The sequence below is a fragment of the Xenopus laevis genome, chromosome 5S (assembly GCF_017654675.1).
Source record: "Xenopus laevis strain J_2021 chromosome 5S, Xenopus_laevis_v10.1, whole genome shotgun sequence".
In the NCBI taxonomy this organism is placed as follows: domain Eukaryota; kingdom Metazoa; phylum Chordata; class Amphibia; order Anura; family Pipidae; genus Xenopus; species Xenopus laevis.
The window spans coordinates 25,211,816-25,233,159 of NC_054380.1; the positions used below are offsets into that span (position 1 = coordinate 25,211,816).

Here is a 21,344-nt window from a genome sequence, read left to right on the forward strand (position 1 = left end):
GCAAAGCACCGGCTCCAGCTCCCAACCCACAGATACATTTGCAGGAAGATTTCCGTGCTCTTTCCTATGTGCGCTTCCCTGCATATTAGAGTGAGTGTGTTATACACAATTCCAGGCAAGCGGTTAAACAAAGAATCAATGAAAAAGCTGCACTGGGACAGAAGGACGCAATAGAAAAAGTCCCCTGGGCAATTCCCCAGACACACAGAATAAAGAGATCACTGACCGGCTTTGGAATCCATGTTGTGGGCGCTTGCATGTACCCAGACCTTGCTCAGCTCACTAACTGGGGCTCTTGGCACTTCCTGCTGGTGCACTCGGGAGGTCACACCGACACTCACGTAACTGCCTGCTGTGACTCAGCCTGAGGAGGCCCCGCCCCCTCAGACCCCAGACTAACGGAGTGCTGAGTGAGGGATTTCACTCAATGGGGAGAGACTGAGACTGTTCTAAAGTGCAGGCAACACAGCAGGAGAGCACGGGGGGGGGGGAGTGTGAATGAGCTTCATTTGCAACTGAAAAGGGCTCTGCCAGGACCCACTCAAATGCCCCCCCCCCACTGAGATATAATAAAGTCCAAACATGCGATTCACAAGTTACAGAAAGCAACAGATTTATGTTAAATCTAAAGCACAATTGTACTGGTGACCCCTCGCCTCATTTACACTCAAAATGTACATTTATTGGTAAAAAGGCCGTTTCAGGACAAAGCAGCAGGGAGGGATCTGGGCACAACAGGCAGAATTAAGGTCCCCATAGACGCAAAGATTTTGCTTGCCTGAACGACCGATTTTAGCGAAATCGTTCTAAATTATTGTGCGGTATGTGGGATTCGAACGATCGAACGTCTTACAATTTTTCGGCCGACATCTGTCAGGAAATTGATTGGCCAGGTTAAAAAATCTTTGCCGGCCCCAGTGCAATCTATCTATGTTTGCAGGGCCAAGCAGGCAGCTCCCCTTTGTTTTCCTTGCAAATTGGTCTTTTTAGTTGATGGACAATTTGTACAATCGTTCCGAGAAAATCGTGGTCTCACGATGACGATCTGATCTTTTAAAAATCTCAACATCTATGGCCAGCTTAAGACAACTGTATTTTTCACTCTAAATGGACTGCCTGCCTGGCACACTACACACAGTTAAAGGGGAACAGCCACTGAAAAAACATGCACCCAGGCTGCAGGGAGTTTGCACTGACAAGCATTACAGACTGAAAAGAAAATGGTTTAGTCTTGTGCTGCCTCAACCCAACATTTCCTTGTGCCTCAGTCATGCTGCCAGTCAGTAGGGTGTTTTGGTTGACTCATGCAGGAATTAGCCAATCAGAATAGGGGACATTGGTTGGTGACTCACAGCATGAGTGTTTGCAAATGGAAAAAATAGGTTGCGCAACTCACAAATAAATCCTACTAAATAAGATTGACCCTGTATCTGCGCCAATAAAGGCAAATAAAAACCAGACAAACACCAGAGACAGGAACATCAACCTACAGCCTGGCAGCTCCGTGATCCAGGGGCAGGTTCTGTTCAAATTGGCTGACCATTAGTTGCTCCATTTTTCAGTAGATATAAGTATCAATTCTAACAGCTGCCTTTAATGAAACTCAGGGATTCTGCTCAGAAGGGACAAACACATCGATCAACTCCTGGATCAGTTACAAGGTCGCTGACCCCCCCCCCCCCACACAGCTGCTTCACAAACAGATAAGAAGGGGAAACATGAAACTTTACAATTAAATGTTAGAAAAACGGTTACATATAGAAAGTAATGTGAAAAAGTCTATTTCTGGTGAACTGTCTGGAACCAACTAAACTACTGGTACAGACAAGAGTGATCAGCATCTGATCTTATTAGATAGCAGTGGGGATCATGCCCATACACACAGGCTGTTTAGGCACACTGGGGCTCATTGATCAACACTGGGCAAATTTGCACATGGGCAGTTACCTATAGCAACCAATAGATTCGATTTTTAAAGCCAGCTGCAAGAAGAACAATGAATGCAGCAATCTGATTGGTTGCCATGGGTTACTACCCATGGGCAAATTTGCTCAGTGTTGATAAATGAGCCCCACTGTGTCCTCCATGCACAATATAGTCACGCTCAATAAAAGATATGGCTGATATAAATTACTTAGTGGTGGGTTGCAAAAGAGTTTGATTTATTTCTTCAATTGATTTCTATTTTTGATTGTTTTTCCAGAACTGGAGTTTGAGGTTCTTGCCTCTGGTGTTTCAAACTTCAATTTTGGGGGGAAAAAATGGCAAAAAACAGAAAGCAATAAGCAATTGAAAACAATATTTCTAGTGAATAATCTGAAAACAACTGAACTGAAAAAACAAAAACAAGTGTTTGGAAGATGAAAAACCCCCTTAATTGCAAAAGCCACAGTTTAGCGAAGGACCCAGGGAACTATAATCCTATTCTTCTTCTCAACAATGAGAAGAAGAATGATCAGAAGACAGGTAGCCAATATTTCAGCCTTACTAGTCCCTGGCTTCCTTCATTTAATTTCCCCTCTTTATCCGATTTCCCCCTTTCCCATACAGTGGCACCCACTATTCCCCCACGTAGATCCAGGCCACACACCCACACAAACTATTAGACACAAAGCAGAAGGTGGCGCTATAACTACACAAGAGACGTCATTAACCTTTAAAATCTATCCTTATAAAATGTTAAATTAGTGACGTGACCAGTTTTAAGCAGTGCATAGGGTCAATATGTAGAATACTATAAATCATTTATATATAACGAATAAGGGTTCCACAAGCTGAGGTTACAAAGCAATGAGCTAAATGAACGCTGATCCAGTTAAAGTATTATGTGGCCCCCGATGGCATAAGATAAGATTAGCAGCAGTGATGGGAGAGGTCAGCGTTGCAGACACACAACAAGAATGTTGCAATTGCCCTTTGTCCCAGCGCAGAGACATTTTGCAAGTCCCGAGGGCAGAGGAAATCTCATTTTCAACATCACATTAGTGCGGCGTTGCAGCTGTTCCTCTATGAAACTTGCACTGCACAAAGGGGGAGAGGAAAAAGGAGTGTGAGCCCTTAGGGCCACATGGACACGTAGCTCATGCATCTCACACTGCCACCGCAGCACCCAAATCTCCTGGCTGTGACTTCGCACACCAGCAGTTTATTTTTATAGACTCACTGGCCGTTGAGCTGCACTGCTGGGCTCCGAGCTGTGACTAGTACACAACCTGAATGGTCACAGGGGCTCAGCACAAGCAAAGGTAGACAATGCAGATAATGGTGATACTGGTATGCTCTGTAGCCAAGCCCCACCCACCCAAAGAGAGAGAGAGAGAAAGAGGCCAGCAAACAAGAGGTTACCCTTCTCTTTCCAGCTGCTGGGCAGACATGCCATTTCTGACGGGCAATCCAAGGTTGGTCCTGGTCAGAAATCAGAGGCAAGTGTGTTGCATTACACCCAAGTGCTGCCCTGGTGAGGTGCCGACTCCTGGCAGACTGATTAGTCTCTGCCCTACTGATCCCTGGGTCACCTGATTGCCTCATGGGTGTGCGGCTAGTGATGTCACCCAGGCTGTCACCAAGCTACTAAATCCTCAAGGCTAATTGTTGGCTGAAATCTTCTTACCCACCCACCCCCACCCCAGGCAGAGATAAAGCACATAAATGATACAGAGTTCAGTGCCCGGGAGGACGGCCATATCGCCAGTGAAGCAACCTGGGCATGCACGAGTTAATATTGGGAAGGAACTGATCTTGATTGAAATCATTGTTTCTTAATGCACAATTTGTAACTCTTTTTAACTAGTTAGCAGCTCTTCGGTTGCTATGGTCCAATTTACCCTAGCAATCCGGCACTGCTTAAATGGAAGATAAACAAAAAAAAGGGACTAAACCAAAAAACAAAACAAAATCGTAGACTCACAAATCAGGAGGATTTGGCTGCCAGATCCCCCCACCCCTCCCATCCCTCAAAGACCACTCATTTAAAATGTGGAAAGAGGCAGAATGAAGTGGCAAATAAACTAAAAAATGAAGACCAACTGAAGAGTTGCTAAGACTAGGACATTTAAAAAAAAAAAAAAAAAAAATACTTAAGTTAAAGGCGAACTTTCCCTATTTCAGCCTGCTTCTTCTCACTTACAATGTAAATATGCAAGTTAAAGGAACAGTAACATCAAAAAAAAAAAATTTTAATTCGTTAGTATACATCCAAAAATAAATACCAAGACAAAAAAAAAATCTTTAAAATTACAAAGCCTTTGTGTTTAATTTTTTGATGTATACTAACGAATTTTTTAAAAAATTCGTTTTTGATGTTACTGTTCCTTTAATAGGAGTCCAATAAGGGAAATACACAATAAAAATCCCAAATGATATTTTCCAGCTTCTATAATAAGCCCCGAGGCAAAAACCCATTTTGTTTGTTTAATGCAGCCTGTCCTGGGACTTATTTATACCTGATGGGGAGGGAAAGAGATCAGTTGAAGTTGTGTTTAAAAGGAATGATTCACCTTTAAGTTAACTTTTAGTATGTTATAGAATGGCCAGTTTTAACCAACTTTTCAATTGGTCTTCTTTATTTATTATTCATAGTTCTTTAATGATTGGTCTTCTTATTCTGGTTCTCTCCAGGCTCTGTAAGGCTACACATTTATTCTTATTGACACTTTTTATTCCTCATCTTTCCACGTAGGCCTATCCTATTCATATTCCAGTCTCTTATTCAAATCTGTGCATGGTTGCTAGGGGAATTCGGTTCCTAGCAACCCAACTGCTAAAATTGCAAAACTGGAGAGCTGCCGAGTACAAACATAAATAGGTGGCCATACAAGGGCAGATTTTACAGTGTAAGGCCACCTTAATTCAAAACATAAATTATAAAAAGAAAACCAATTGCAAATGAATATCAGAATATCAGAATATCAGAATATCCCACTTTGCATCATACTATATGTTAATTTAAAGGTGAATAACTCCTTAGTTTAAAGGAACAGTAACACCAAAACAAAATTAAAGCTTTTAAAGGCATGACAAAACAATATAGTTTTGTGTTGCACTGGTAAAACTGGTGTGTTTGCTTGAGAAACTCTACTATAGTTTATATAAACAAGCTGTTGTGTAGCCATGGGGGCAGCCATTCAAGCACACGATACACAGGAGATAACAGATAAGCTCTGCAGTATACAATGGGATTCTTCAGCACTTATCCGTTATCTACCGTGTATCCTGTGATTGAATGGCTGCCCCCATGGCTACACAGCAGCTTGTTTTTATAAACTATAGTAGTACTTATCTGTTATCTACTCTGTATCCTGTTATTGAATGACTGTCCCCATGGCTACACAGCAGCTTGTTTATATAAACTATAGTAGCGTTTCTGAAGCACCTCACACCAGTTGTACCAATTCAGGACAGCAGTTCATCATATTTCAATTACTTTCAAATGCTTTTATTTTTGTTGGGGTTACTGTTCCTTTAAATCAAGCAGGGGACACAGCCAGTCTGCTCAGCAGATAGCACTATGGGTTTAACTTGCATAATAAGTTTATGGTACAACGTCCTATAATCAGTGCTTATCTGCCCTTATCTGGAGCAGTTTGTTTTTATGCAGCACTATCACTTCTCCACCACGTGGCAGCGGCGTCTCGGTGCAGCTCAGCACACTGTATGGCAGCCAGACCGACGCTGTATTTTAGCACTGGGGCTGTAGTAAAACAGGTTAGTGAATATACAAACAGACGTATAATAATGTCCCATTAACCTGCCTGATTTTCTGGGGATGGATATCCAGTGCTACCCAGTATCCAAGCTATGGAACAAAAGGGCTTTGTCAGCCCGACACCTTTCACCCCATTTACTTGTATAGGAATTCTCAAAACCTCTGGAACACAAAGTTTATCAGCATGAAAACACTATACAATATTGTTATTAAAAGCACTCGGTACCAGGGTTGTGTGAATTATAAAGGAACATTCTTGGCGATGGGCAACTCAAAGCTTTGCCACTTTGTATTCTGCATATAGACATCCCAGATGTTTGGCGCCCTCTATGTGTCACAGCCATAACGCCACACACCACTGTCTTGTTCTATATAAAAGGAGTTTCTAAATGATTTTGGCTCATCTCCATGGGGCAAAAAATAGTTTCTTTAACCTGCAATCTTTCCAAACTCCTTCCAAAATCCTCATGTGAGCACAGAAGTAAGATATCCCCGCTGGTGGAATTCCTTCATTTGGTTATTGGTCCAACTGGCAAAACGACAGGGCTGGCGTGCACAGACACCGGCAGAAAAGAACAAAACAAGAACATATGCATTTTGGCACTTGGCCCAAAGCCTTGGGAGCTAAGGGAATTCACTTAAATGGCAGACTCTGTAATAAGTTCTTACTGTAAAAGGCAGAAAAAAAAGAGGTGGAAGACTGAAGGGACACATCTCGCCGGCAGAAGAAGAGGAGGTGAAAGACTGAAGGGACACATCTCGCCCATAGAAGAAAAAGAGGTGGAAGACTGAAGGGACACATCTTCCGGCAGAAGAGGAGGCCAAGACTGAAGGGACACATCGCGCCCGCAGAAGAAGAGGAGGCGGAAGGCTGAACGGACATCTCGCCCATAGAAGAAAAAGAGGTGGAAGACTGAAGGGACACATCTTCCGGCAGAAGAGGAGGCCAAGACTGAAGGGACACATCTCGCCGCAGAAGAAGATGAGGTGAAAGACTGAAGGGACACGTCTCGTCCGCAGAAGAAGAGGAGGCCAAGACTGAAGGGACACGTCTCGTCCGCAGAAGAAGAGGAGGCCAAGACTGAAGGGACACGTCTCGCCCGCAGAAGAAGAGGAGGCCAAGACTGAAGGGACACGTCTCGCCCGCAGAAGAGGAGGAGGAGGTGAAAGACTGAAGGGACACATCTCACCCGTGGAAGAAGAGGAGGTGAAAGACTGAAGGGACACATCTCGCCCATAGAAGAGGAGGTGAAAGACTGAAGGGACACGTCTCGTCCGCAGAAGAAGAGGATTCCAAGACTGAAGGGACACGTCTCGCCCGCAGAAGAAGAGGAGGCCAAGACTGAAGGGACACATCTTGCCCGCAGAAGAAGAAGAGGTGAAAGACTGAAGGGACACATCTCGCCCAGAGAAGAGGAGGTGAAAGAATGAAGAGACAACTCGCCCGCAGGAGAGGAGGCCAAGACTGAAGGGACACATCGCGCCCGCAGAAGAAGAGGAGGCGGAAGGCTGAACGGACATCTCGCCCGCAAAAGAAGAGGTGGAAGACTGAAGGGACACATCTGGCCTGCAGAAGAAGAGGAGGCGGAAGACTGATGGTACACGTCTCGCTAGCAGAAGAGGAGGTTTATCACTGGCAATTAATCTCCTGCTGTGCCATCAGCCTTAGGCTGTTTATTGCAGAAACTATAACAGACCTGCTCCTATACAGAAGTTTACAACTCTCCATTCTTCAGAAAGAACCTCCCACTCACTTCCTGCTTCCCCACCCCCTGGTGGTGACATCACTGCATGCCGCTTCACCTCTATTATCCTCCGCATAGAGCATTGTGGGAGATATGTGCCTTCACTCTACCGTTTACAGACGTTGTGCCACAGTTAGATGGACAGTCCCGTGTGCCATTAATGTCAAAGGATTCAGCTGCCAGAGCAGATAAGAGGTCTCCATGCTGCTCCACACTAACATGCAGTGTCGGAGGAGGACATCTGCTGTAAAATGCTTTTTTCAGAGATCAGGAATGGTGGCCAATGACAGATAAAATGCCCTATATAGGATACCCTTAACAAAACATGATTACCACCACTAGTACCGCTACCCATATGCCATTAGCTTCAGCTTGTACAGTAAAGGCTGTACATACACCTGTAAATAGTGCAGTGACAGCCAAGAATTTTCCCACATCCTAATTACAGTGAGGGAGAGGACAGTGACACCCAATCCTAGATCTAGAAAGCATTGATCTACCCCTCACCTATTTAAAAACATGTGGTGTGACACACAGTAAGATTTGTCTCCTACGGTAAATCTGCACTACTATGGGTGACATATCTCCCAAAAAGGAGTTGCCATAGTAGAACTAGAAAACACTAAAAACACTATTAATTCACAGCATCACAAGACATTGCCTTTCTTCTCAATCCCTATGATTAAGCGGACTCATTACTAATAATGTAAATAACTTGTTCAATTAAAATGTTATCAACGGGGCTGGCATTTTCTAGAGATCAACCAGCCGTTGTTGCACAGATTCAACCACGGACAAAAAAATCTTACCATGTGCTATGACCCTAACTGAAGATTGGAGCACAATTTAAGCTGGCCATAGACGAATCCTCGAAAGATCGGACTTCCCCATCTCCAGACCTGCCACTAACCTTTCAGACCAAATAGTAAAAAAAAAAAAAGAATCGTCCGATCGCCAATACATGCAAAGAAATTAACGGCAGCCGACAGAAATCTTTTAACCTAGCCGAAGGACCAATCTGCATGGGACTAAAAAAGCGGGACTCTCCACACACAGTCCAAAAATCTTGCGTCTATGGCCAGCTTTACCCTCCAGGTCAATATGAGATCAGAAAAGGTCTGCACTGCTGAATATGGCTCCATGCACCACCTTGTGGTAAACATTGGAACAGCACTCATCAGAGACTAGGCAGAATAAAAACTGTTTCTACAAACACAGGATTGTCTATAATGAAAGGAGAGGCCTGCCCACACACTTATTAAAAGTCCAAAAGGAAATAGTTTTAAATGGTAATTGTACATAAAAAATAGATCAGAATCATGTCCCTTCAATAAGGTGCCACAATATGTAACTAACCCTTCTCAACACCCAAGGCCCAAATACTGTGCATAATAGAGGTCATATATGTACTACAATGTATTTATTCCTGACATATAAGCAAAGCAAAATGCTGCAGCTTTTGTTTAAAAGAAGAGGGTTACAGAGCAGCCACCAATAGCTTATAAGGGGTATTTCACCACCCACGGGAAGCTTTCCTCTGGATTATTTGCTATGGCAACAAAGTGCATTCTGCCCCATTTACAAAGCAGCCAAAATAAAACTTATTAATGACAGAGACAACTGCTACCCCCAGGGACCACATTAAAATTAGAATTAATGCACAGAGCAAAGGCTCTGTCCCCCTGCTTGTGACACCCACACTAATGCTATTTTGTAATTAAGAGAAACCGGGGGAAAGACTAATAACTGCTGCAATATAATTATGTAAGGCAGGGGTGTCCAAACTTTTCTCAACGAGGGCCAGATTTGGTGAGGTGAAAATGTGTGGGGGCCAACCATTCAGCCTGACATTCTTTGACCCATTAACATCATTTAACTCATTTAACCAAGGAATCACATAGCCGTAGCAGGATTATTTGGGCACATTAATGAAATGTTCTGCCACTTGGTCTATACTGCTGCCTGTGTGCTGAAGGTGATAGTAATACGTACTGGCACATAGTGATGCACCGCTCTCACATGCTTCTTTAGGGCTGAAGGTGTCAATAGACGTACTGACATGCCAGTACTGTAAACTAAAGAAGTATGAGAGAGTGGCGCGTCATCTGTGCCAGTACGTTTCTATTACTAACACCTTCAGCACACAGGTAGCAGTATAGACCAAGTGGCAGATCATTTCACTAATGTGCCCAAATATCACTGCTATGGCTATGCGATTCCTGATTGCACTGTGCTGGAGGACCGCATTATTATTCATTTCGTGATGGAGGCAGAGGGCCAGTGTAAATTTGAAAACGGGCCGCAATTGGCCCCCGGGCCTGATTTTGGACATGCCTGATGTAAGGGGTTTATTGAAGCAAAATTAATAAAATAAAATCCTGATGTACAAGTAGGAAATGGTTACCTGAATTCATGAAATCAGACGAGGATACTGTAGAAGCTTTGCTTTCTTTTTTAGGAAGTTTGGAACCATCATCTTCCTTCGAAGGGGGTTTAGGTTTATCGACTTTTACTTCATGAACTGCTGAACCACCCTTAGTGGTGGTATCTACCCCACCAAAAGTATCAGAGACGGCTTTACCAGAGTCATCAGGCTTCTGAACAGCTGGGGTAAATTCTATGTTTTCTGGCACAAAGTCAAGGTTGGATTTATTTTTCTGAACCTTGTCTTCGGGTTGCTTGGCAATTAGCACTTCCTTCTGAATGTCACCAAGTTTAGAACTCAGATCTTCTGGAACTGGGGATGGCCTGGGCTCTGGACTCTCACTCACTGGTGAATATTTTGTACAGGGTAATTTTTCCAAAGAGAGACCTTCATCCAATTCTTCCATCTGTAGAGGCTTCTCTTGCAGCAGAGTAGTTAGTCCCTTTGCAAAGAGATCAGAAGTATCTTTAGAAACACAAATCTCAGGTTGGAAAGAGTCTAAATAAGATTTGGATGGAGAAGACTCTTCTGATTTTTGATCGAATACTTGTTTTTGTTCTGGAATAATGATGCTTTGTGCATTTACACTTTCTGTTTTAATAGAGAAAGCCTCTTTCTGGACAACTTCAGAATCCCATTGCTTGTACGAAGGTTCGCTGCACTCAGAATCTGGTGAGCTTTCATCGGAGGGCTCCATGAACTGTGACTCAAACTCATTCTGCTTAAGTTTAGAAAACTCTGTAAAACCGGAGGCAACAGATTCGGTTCCCTTTATCAAGTCACAGGCTATGGATATATAGGGTGTTTCGGTTTCTTCAACCACTGCTCCTTGTTTGGAGCCCCCTAAAGCAGCAGCAAGGTCCTGATTTTGCAACACTTCAGTTACAGCTTCTTCATAGGATGGTGGCTTTTCAGGTTCAGCCTTGGTCTTTTCAACTCGGGCAGGAGGCTTAATACCTACTGGAGATATATCTGGTTTAAGAGCAACTGTTTCTAAAGCAGAAGCCAAAGGTGCCTCCATGACAATATCAGGCAAAACTGGTGAAGAGACAGAGTCAGTCTCTTCAAGGAGTGCAGGAGCTTGTGCTGTAGGGCTGACTTTTTCCTGCACAGAATTAGCAGCTGTCTGGACTAAATCAACATTTGATTCATACGTTTGCTTTGGTATTCCAGTATCATAAGCCTCACTCTCATAGGCTTCCTGTACAATATCTGGCGTTGGACCCTCTGGTTTGGTGGAAACATGGGTTGCAACATGAGTTGTAACATACTCACTTTCTTGGGCTGATTCATTATAGAATGGATTGACTGTTGCAACTTTCAAACCAAAACCCACAGAGGTTTTCTGAGCTTCAATATCTTCAATCTTTTTTTCATCTGTTTTATTTCCAGCCACATGGCCTCCCCCGAAAGAAAAAGGAATGTTTTGCTCCACAGTAGCAAACATATCATAGTCTGTGGAATCTGGTAAAAGTTCAGGTGTCAATGGAGAAATATCATCTGAAATGGAGTCAATTTCCATCTCTTCACTAGATTTCTCCTCATGCTTTACTGCGCTTTCTAAGTTTAGACGGCCAACATCAACTTGAAATTTTTCTGCAACATCACTCACTTCATAGCCAACATCACCTGACTTTGAACTCATGAACGGTTTGAAGTCAACGTACGGATCATAGACTTCCTTGATATCAGTAAACTCTTCATGAGGAGGTGCAACAGACTGAAGCATACCTGAAAACATCTCTTTAGCAGACTGGGAATACAACTTAGCATGCTCTTCAGAGATGGTCTCTTGTTGTGATGTTGGATGATCAACTACATAACCCTTCTCGGAAAAGATCACCTCTTCTTTAACTTGGTCTAAAGCTTTAGTTTCTAAATTATCGGATAATGGTAAATGACCGGTGATCCTCGATACGCTATACATGTTATCGGTGGGTTCTTGCAAAGCTTCAGTGGCAGCTAAGCCAGTAGGAAAAGCGACAGTTTCTGCATGCTCTTTAGAAGAATCAGTGGACAGAGAAGGCAAAGAAGAGAGGGAAGCAGTAGACTGAAGCAGCACAGATGCAAATTCCTCTTGGCCAGTAGATACAGTGCTATAAGGCTCCATTATTTTGTCTGTGACCACGAACAGAAAGTAAAGTTATCAGTAGCAGTCATAAGCAAATTAGTACACAGATAAAGTAGATTTATTAGAGAAATATGGCTTTTTATTTGTAGCGTTCACGCTCTATATATTTCTCATATAAGGCATCTTACTGCATTCCTAGGCATTTGCATTTAGACAACACTCTAATGGTACCCCAAGCAGATGAAGAAATGAAAGCAGTCATGGCACATATTCACAGAATTTAAATCTTTACTCCATCAAAGGATTACAGACATTTAGGGGTTCCTCTAGGGACCGTCGTCAGAATGTCCTAGAGGATCAAAAGACGTTGATATTCGTAATGCTTCGATGAAGTAAAGATTTAAATTTTGTGAATGTGCCATGAGTGTTTTAGTTTTCTTTAGGAAGCAATGTAATGGATTGTGAATGCAGTCAGGTAAAAATACAAGAATGGACACGTGGAATAATCTCGCCCCAAGCTCAGTAGACAGATGGACAGACATGGCCACAATAACCCAGTAACCAATAATAAGTGAAGGAGCAAGAAGGAGAGAGAGTGTTAATGATGAGAAAGTGCAGGATAGCAGAAAGAACTTGCCTGCAGAGGCGTGCATCAGGTGCGCAGATGCAGCAGGAAGAGGGAAAAGGTTCTCATCTGAAAAACAAACACAAGGAGACCTTAGTGGAAATGTAGCCAATTAGACAGGAAGCAAAAGGAAACAGGGCAATCAGAAAAGATTTAATTAAAGAAGAACTACACCCTATAACCACATGAACATGGTTAAACATGCTAATTGCACTGGTTTCATGTAGTAATTATCTGTATTAATTACTAATCAGCCTTATATTAGGACATTTCAATTCTATGTGTACTGTATATTGTGAGTGGGCCCCTAAGCTCAGTAAGTGACAGCAGCACAGAGCATGTGCAGTGAATCAGCAGAAAAGAAGATGGGGAGCTACTGGGGCATCTTTGGAGACACAAATCTTTACTGCTAAAGGGCTGTGGTTGCCTTGGGCTGGTACAGAAGCACAAGACATAATGTACAAGATCTCTAGCTACTTCTTTAGTTAGGCTTTCGTTCTCCTTTAAGAGTTGAGAGGGATATACATAACAGACAGGTAAGAAAACAGTATTCAGAGAAGCAATTATAGCATAACTGTAAAATACCAACATATATTTACATCAGACAGCATAAATGTGTTCGAATGAACAAGCCTTTCCAGGAAAGGAATTGAAGAAAACAATATTCTGGAAACAACACATGAAACTAAAAGTTCAAGTCAACTGCTCTTTGGTATTTGGATGCGTTATGAACCCACATACCCTCAGAACAGCCCAATGACAGTGAAGCGCTCTCTCCATCTGTAATTCCCAAAGCCAACAACACTGCTGGTTTAGCCATTCATTTGGCAACCCAGAACATGCTCTATGTTGCCACAGCATGCCGGCTGTCTATGCACCAATCACACAGCTCGGTGTTAGGAACAAGCCAGATTGCAGAAGGTGCCCATGGGGTACCCCAGCCTTTCATTTATGGAATAATACAGTTTGGTTGATTTACTCACCAGAGTAAATCAAATCATAGAAGACTATGAAATAATATGAAATGGAACTTGGGATTTTCTCATCAGGTAAGAGAAATCACACATTTCAATTCTAACTTTAAAAATTGAACTTGTTTTGTCAAAACAGTTGCAGAAGTACAAATTTAATTCTGAATGTTTCGGATTTCATAATTTTGTGGTGTTCCCTGCCAGGAACTTTCAGCTTCTGTGTTAGGCACGTTAACACCAAAACATGAATGCTACATTAGTACAACTGATGTTTATACTATAGTTTATATAAACAAGCTGCTGCGTAGCCTTGGGGGCAGCCATTTAAAGCTGAAAAAGAGTAAAGGCACAGGATACACAGCAGATAACAGATAAGCTCTGTAGTATACAATGGGATTCTTCCGAATATATCTGTTATCTACTGTGTATACTGTGTTTGAATGGCTGACCCCATGGCTACACAGCAGCGTGTTTATATAAACTACAGTTGCCAAAGCAACTCACATACGGCAGCAACGACATTCCCTACTGAGTAACAAACAAGCAAAAACTAAATTTAGGAATTCATTTAGATGGGAAAGGAGGACAGTGGGCGAGACTCCTCAGAAGCGCAGTATGGATGGAACTTACAGTAACAAGCGGGACCGGTAACAATCGCAGGGGTGGCAACTGCTGGATGAGGCATCTGGAGCAGTCTCAGACTTGCGCTGCCTTTAAACCCAATGATTTGCAGCTGTCTGGCACAATTCTAAACAAATGTCTTTAAATGAAAACTTAAGTCTTAAAGGGTTCCCGGATAAACCCATAATACACTAGCAAAGTCCTTTACATAAAACCAACCCGTTAAGAGTGGCTTTCTTTACAAATCTGCAAATTGCACTGGACTTTCACTACACTGCACTGCTGACCACGACTAAACATACATCAGATCAATTACAAACTAGAAAACTGCTTCCAAATGTAACTGCTTTTTCCATTTCCAGCGGACAATGCACCCGTTCCCCAGTGTTAAGAGACGAGATCAATGGGGTTCATGCTGCGCAAAAGGGGAGCCATCTGCAAATGCAGCAATGGAGAAACGCATCAGTTAATAGTGCTACTCAGTCAGTTTCCCAGGTGACCACAGTCATGTGACTTTTGCTCTGATAAACTTTAGTCTCTCTTTACTGCTGCACTGCAAGTTGGAGTAATATCACCCTCTCCCTTCCCTCCCAGCAGCAGAACAATGGGAAAGTAACCAGATAATAGCTCCCTGGTAGATATAAGAACAGCACTCAATAGTAAAAATCCATGTCCCACTGCATCTCCTTCAGTTACATCGAGTATGAGCAATAATAGCCTGTTGGAAAGCAGTTCCATAGTGCAGCACTGGCTCTTTCTGAAAGCACATGACCAGGCAAAAATGACCTGAGATGCACCTACACACCAATATTACAACTTAAAAAAAAAAATGTATCGGTTAGTTTCTGATCTTTCATGTTACACATGTTCTCAGGATGGCGACTGCCTCCCAAATCCAAATTGTTTCAGGCAATAGTTGCTCACATGTGCCATAACCCAAACAACAGTTAGCCTCCGAGCTGTGCATATCAGAGGCTAACTGTTGTTTGGGTTATGGCACATGTGAGCAACTAATGCCTGAAACAATTTGGATTTGCTACTCTAGTCAATGTTGGAATGCGGGGGTCTGGGCCCACCGGGGCTGCTGCAGTAGGCCTGCCCCCAGCCGCACATCCGCTTCTGTACCCCCCGCATCCCTTTTTGCATAATTTCTTTGATCGACAGGGGTGGAAGTAAGGGGAGCGGGCCTGGGCCTGCAGGGGTGTTGGGTTATTTTCACCCAGTGTCCCGCTGGCCCGGTATGACCCTGGCTTTAGTACAGAATTGCTTCAGTGACCTTCAAAAAAAAATAAAATAAGTTTTTGGAGCAGGCTCTCAATGAAGGCAATCTTCCACCAGGCAGATAAATTTCAAAGTGAAGTTTATGGTGTCCACAGCCTTACGCGTTTCGTGATAAACACATAATCATAGATCAGTCACATAATGATACAAATACTCAGTGAGTCACACGAGAAACACTGTGTAGGTCAGAGCTCTGAAACGGATCCCTGTATCCAGCGCAAATGATGAACCTGTTAAATTACAGCATAACTCCTCCCCTCCAGGTAATTCTGGACAAACCAGAGAAGGTACTGAAAGTGATTAAATCCCAGCAAACATGGGAGCCACATAGAGCCATCACCTGTGACATCTGTTTAACTCTACTGCCACTTGCACAGTCCCCGTGTGGTTCCTGTGTTTGCCGGCACTTGGGAATTCTTACAAAGTGAGCCCAGTAATACTGGTTTCAATGGATGGAGGGAACAAGAAACAGGACTGCAATTACATACACGTGCTCATTATGTATACGATCAGCTATTTGCACAATGTTTGCTTTCTGAGGTTTAGAATTTAGAGATGAAGGCATTGTTCCACAATTACATACAAAAGAAATTAAAGGGGTTGTTCTCTTTCAAATGAACTTAGTATGATGCAATAACAAGAACTTTGTAGCCTTACACAGCATGTTTTTTAGATGGTGATGGTGACCCCCCCCCCAATGAAACAAGAGGAAGACAATTAAAAAAAAAAACTATAAGAAAGAAAAAAGTGCCAATTGAAAGTTGCTTAGAAATAAACATTCTATAACATACTAAAAGTTAACTTAAAGGGTTGTTTACCGTTAAATGAACCTTTAGTATGATGTAGCGAGAGTGATTCTGATACAATTTGCAATTGGTTTTCATTTTAATATTTGCACTGCGTTATTTAGCTTTCCAGCTCTCCAGTTGCCAAAAAAAAGCAACTCTCCAACTGGCAATTCCAGCCAGTTGGAGGGTCCAAATTACCCTAGCAACTATACATTAATGTGAATAAGGTACTGGAATATGAATAGGAGAGGTCTGAATAGAAAGATGAGGAAGAAATAAAAAGTAGATGTAACAATAAATGTGTAGCTTTTACAGAGCATTTGTTTTTAGATGGGATCAGAGACCCCTATTTAAAGGCTAGAAAGAGCCTCAAGAAGAAGAATAAAAAAAAAAAAAGGCCAATTGAAAAGTTGCTTAGAATGAGCCATTCTATAACATACGTAAAAGTGAACAAGCCCTTTAAAGACTGGCAGGAAATCTCCACAAATATCTGAAATGATTGGGGGGTATTTGGTGCATCCAATTATAATTAAATTAATGGAAGAATTTAGCCTGAACTGCAGATGGCACGTTGTACATATATTACCTTCCTCCGGGAGCCTCCGGCCTAAAAATGTAAAGGCTGGAAATAAAACAGAACATACATGTCAGTCATCATGTGCCATAGCAGAAATGTGAAATGAGAGCCTGGGGCACACGGACTATGGATAGAAGACTAGAAGCGTCTAAAGTAGAACTGCAGATGGTTTCACGTGCCTACACGTCAGCTTGATCCTACACCTTCAGCTTGATCCTACACCTTCAGCTTGACCCTACACCTTCAGCTTGACCCTACACCTTCAGCTTGACCCTACACCTTCATTCTACACCGTCAACTTGATCCTACAGAAAGCCTAGAATGGCCCAGGTCAGAATACACACAGCTCTGCCAACTGCATTTAAGGGTAATGTTAAAAAACAGCCTTTATTCATTGAGAGCCTCTGTGTACTTGGCCTCTTATTTGCAATCACAATTAACTTGATTCGGTCAACTGACCTACAGATCATGTGACTCTGCAACTGTCATGTTATCTAGCCGGTCACATTTGTAAAAGGACAAATAAAATCAGTCCAATGGAAAAAACTCAGAGATAAGGGCCACACAGTCACATGACTTGCACAAGAGGTTTAAGTCATGATATGGCACAGGTTTCTAAAAATGATATATTTCTGTTCTTCGTAGACCATACACACTTTGGCTGTAAGAGACACTGCTATATTAAAATAAATTAGGCCTGGTTAAAGGGGCAGTATTCACCCTTTTGAACACAGATAGGGCTTATGTGGAGCACACTTTATTGTTATGATTAAGAAACATCTATGGGTTTTATTATTTCTTCAACTAAACCACTTCCACTTTGTGGTTCTGCCCAGCACAGCTGAAGCTCGTATAATTAATGACCATTCCACAGTTCTGTATAATGAACTCCTTATCTTAAATAATTATGGTTTGTTTATACAGAGCTCATTATTTCCAGTAAGACACCCGCTCTGGTATAGGAGGCGATAGAGCAGTGAAAACCAAACTACTCTCCACTAGTGCTTTAAAATGAGGTTCAGAAATTGGGAAACTTTATTTTTTATTTAAATAAAAGTATAGGGAGAAGACATTTCCAAGTCCCACCTACAGGGATTATTTTAAGCAAAGGTGAACACAGCCCTTTAAGAATATTTCAGTGTATTTAGGATACTGCTGGGTGGAGTAGGAACGGCCTTTGTGTTTTTATTTTCCATCCAAGGGATGTTTTTCCATGACAGCTTGTCCCATTAACACCTCTTGGGAGTTTATTATGCACAGTGTTACACCCACCCACAATAAAGTTCTTACACGACACCATCATTGAATTATCCTAACTGAAAGCGACCCCAATAAATCCTGTATTTGAACCCCGTGTTAGTTGCTAGGGCTGGCCCTGTATAGCGATGACTGAGCTCCAGTGCACAATGGTAGAGGCACATACAGAATCATTCTGCACGTTTAACTGCCTCTTCCTTTGTTTCTGCTCTGGGAGAACTGCATTACAATTAGCAATTCCTCCCATTAGTTGGGAGACTATTATAAAAAAACAGTTTGGTGCAGATTCTGACTACTGGGGGGGTTGTGATGGTGGAGCCTGGCACCGGTCACACCCCCTAAACCCATGACTTCCTCCGACATGAATCAGGTTTCTCTGAGCAGCTGACACTGCCCCACCCCATGTGCAGATGTCTAACGTGCGCCCACTGCTTCCCACACTCCGGCCACACAGACAACCGACACTGGCGCAGGAATGGCGGGTGCAAAGGCAGCTGTAAGAGTCACATACACAAGTAGCAGGAAGGCTTAGCAATAGCCAGGCACCGGCTTACTGTACACAATGACGACAGGCGGCCACTTGCCAATTAATGGGGAGAAGAGTCGTTACACTGAGCACATGTTCCTCTCTGCATCTCTATCACCAACCATCATCATCATCACTCATTTATAAGAGCTACGCAGCAGCTACACAGTGACAGGGCATCAAATTGAAGAGGTTCTGGAAGTGTCAACACATAGTTAACCCCCCCCACTCAGGATCGTTCCCCAGCGCAGGTAATGCAGGTGCTCTTCCCGTGTCATTATTAGAACTGTCTGACTTTATTCTTTACTCACACAAAGCAGGTGCGGCCTCTTGTCTGAGTCTCTCCCCTGGCTGCCTCAAGCTTCAAGGCTGCCTCCTCTAAAATGGACATGGGAAATATTATATATATATATATATATATATATATATATATATATATATATATATATATATATATATATATTTTATGGGGAGGTAAGTACATATTTATATATTATTATGTGGCAGGTAAGTACATGTATAAATGGGGGCGGGGGTAAGTAGGAGACTATATAGATCTATATATTGTGCACCAGGCCGGTTATAAGGGCAGGACACAGCAGGGCAAATCCGCAGGGATCAGGAAGCGGCTCAGTCGCACATATCAGTGCCATTAAAGGGGCCACAGACAGTCGCTTCAGCCACAGCCGCTGTACGTGACGCGCAGGGGAAAGCGAGTGCAAGAACTACACCTCCCGGCACATCTGCAGCGGCAGTAGCTGGACTTGGACTTGGCAGGTTACATGCGCCAGCGCTACAGCCTGACCTGGGAGCTGCCAACTGTCTAGCACTAAAACTGACAACACGGCCAGCCACCCTAAATCTAATGGAATCGTCCTGTCCACAGGGGCCCCGGAGATGTGGAAGGCGAGACAGGCAGCCCGTGTGCTGTGGGCGCTGCAGTGAGTTGCAGTTGTACAGGGGCTAATGGCAGGCAGAGGCAGACACTCACCCACAGATCCGGAGGGGGCAGTACACGGCGCTGGCGGCCTCTCGGGCTCCTCCATGGGGGCGCTGGGCACGGCGGGGGAGTGGGGGGACACGGGGCTGATGCTGTCGATGCTGCCGGGCTCTTCCTCTACGGGCGAAGGCTCCAGACTGTCCTTCCAAGCGCCCCTCTCCTCTTCCTCATCCTCCTCCTCCTCCTCAATGTCCCGGGCCGGGTGGGATCCAGAGAACGGCTGAGAGAATTGTCCCGCTCCCCCGGTCAGGTCCAGCACGTCATCGAAATCATCCCAAGGCTTCCTCTCCCCCGGCTGAGCCGGCTCCCTCCTCTCGTCCCCCGAGTGACTGGAGGAAATGTCTGGAGATTGCTCATCCATGGCGGGAGACGGCACTGGCTACACCCGGCAGCGGCAGAACAGGGAAACTGCGCCTTATGTCGCCGGCTGAGAGACAAGTGCGCCACCCGTGTGAGGAGCGGCAGAAAGGAGGAGGTGAGGCAGTGGCGATAACAATACAGAGATGGGGGGAGCGAGGCTCGGGCACGGTGCCACGCCCTAGTGACTCAATCGCAGCCAACACCAGTAACAAACATGGCCGCCGCCGCACACGGCGCCTTTCTCGCTCCAACCAATCGCAACTTGGAACGCGCTCGGCAGGCGGAACAGAGTATGACTAGACTGCCCATCTCAAGTAGAGATGGAGGTTGTTGCGGAAACCAGAAGTCCAGCCCTTCTGACCGACAAGCAATCGAACCAATAGCAACTCGCTCTCGGAAGCCACTGAAGCGTAGAAGAGGAATTCACAAGGCGCGTTGGAAAGTCTCTGAAATAGCATACTGTTGCCAGGTTAACTAGATTTCAGCCAATAAGGAAGGGCCGCTTGAATGACTGATAACTTTGTATGCAATAGGATCGAGGGATGAAGCCAGTGGGCGGAGCGAGGAAGTCCAGCTGTCAGTGGTCCTGATGGGAGCGAGTTATCCCTTGGCCGTGCCCTTCCGCCGCTGCTCAGTCTGTTGAGTCATCGTGGGCTCGTGATGTTCCATTTACACGAGCGACAGCGCTCTCTGTATAAAGCTAGTGAGATGCAGATTCACAGTGTCGCAGTCGCATTAGATCACGTGCTGGGTGCAGCAGCGGGCCGCCGTCGGCTTTAGGGTCTGACAGAGCCAACATGAGATTTCCCGAAGGCCCGCCCCCATTTATTATTGGTGAATTGCGCCCTGACTATACTTATGTCTTTTTCCTATATAATAACATTGACTTCGTTATATACCATCTGGCCTCAACCCTATCCGCCCAACCCCCCCCCCCCCCATGATGGCGCAGGAAATGGACCGCTCCCTCACCCCCCAGCACTTGCTCTTTGCTCAGGCCTAGGGAAGCTGTGTAAATTGGGGCGTGTTAGCGTCTGGGTCTAATGGTGGTGGGATAGCCTGATGTACAGTTCAGTTATTGGGCAGCTATTCAAGTTTGACAGGGCCCTGCTTGTTGACTAGTTGGGGGCGTGACTGTGGCAGCTACCATGCAGGTGAGGAGGGGGAGGTAGTGGTATAACTGGGCGTTACTGTGGCAGATACCATGCAGGTGAGGAGGGGGAGGTAGTGGTATAACTGGGGGTTACTGTGGCATATACCATGCAGGTGAGGGGGGAGGGGGGGGGGCAGTGGTAGAACTGGATGTTACTGGACCCCACAGCAAATTCAATTCAGTGCAATAAAACATTGGTAAGCAGAGCTATTCTACCGAGATAAATGGAAATTGCTCACT

At 44.1% G+C, this 21,344-nt stretch overlaps 1 protein-coding gene across 8 annotated transcripts in view; it reads right to left on the bottom strand.

Annotated features, from left to right (window-relative positions):
* The window catches only part of rtn4.S (reticulon 4 S homeolog), a 35,842-nt gene extending 15,221 nt beyond the window's left edge, over positions 1 to 20,621 (bottom strand). The window contains 4 exon segments of one of the 8 annotated variants that reach the window (NM_001089769.1): positions 9,854 to 11,992; positions 12,583 to 12,639; positions 16,818 to 16,853; positions 19,583 to 20,059. In NM_001089769.1, the coding sequence (NP_001083238.1) occupies positions 9,854 to 11,992; positions 12,583 to 12,639; positions 16,818 to 16,853; positions 19,583 to 19,952 (2,602 nt within the window). In that variant the 5' untranslated portion in view covers positions 19,953 to 20,059. 8 annotated transcript variants of the gene reach the window in all.
* Positions 20,622 to 21,344: the final 723 nt, after the last annotated feature.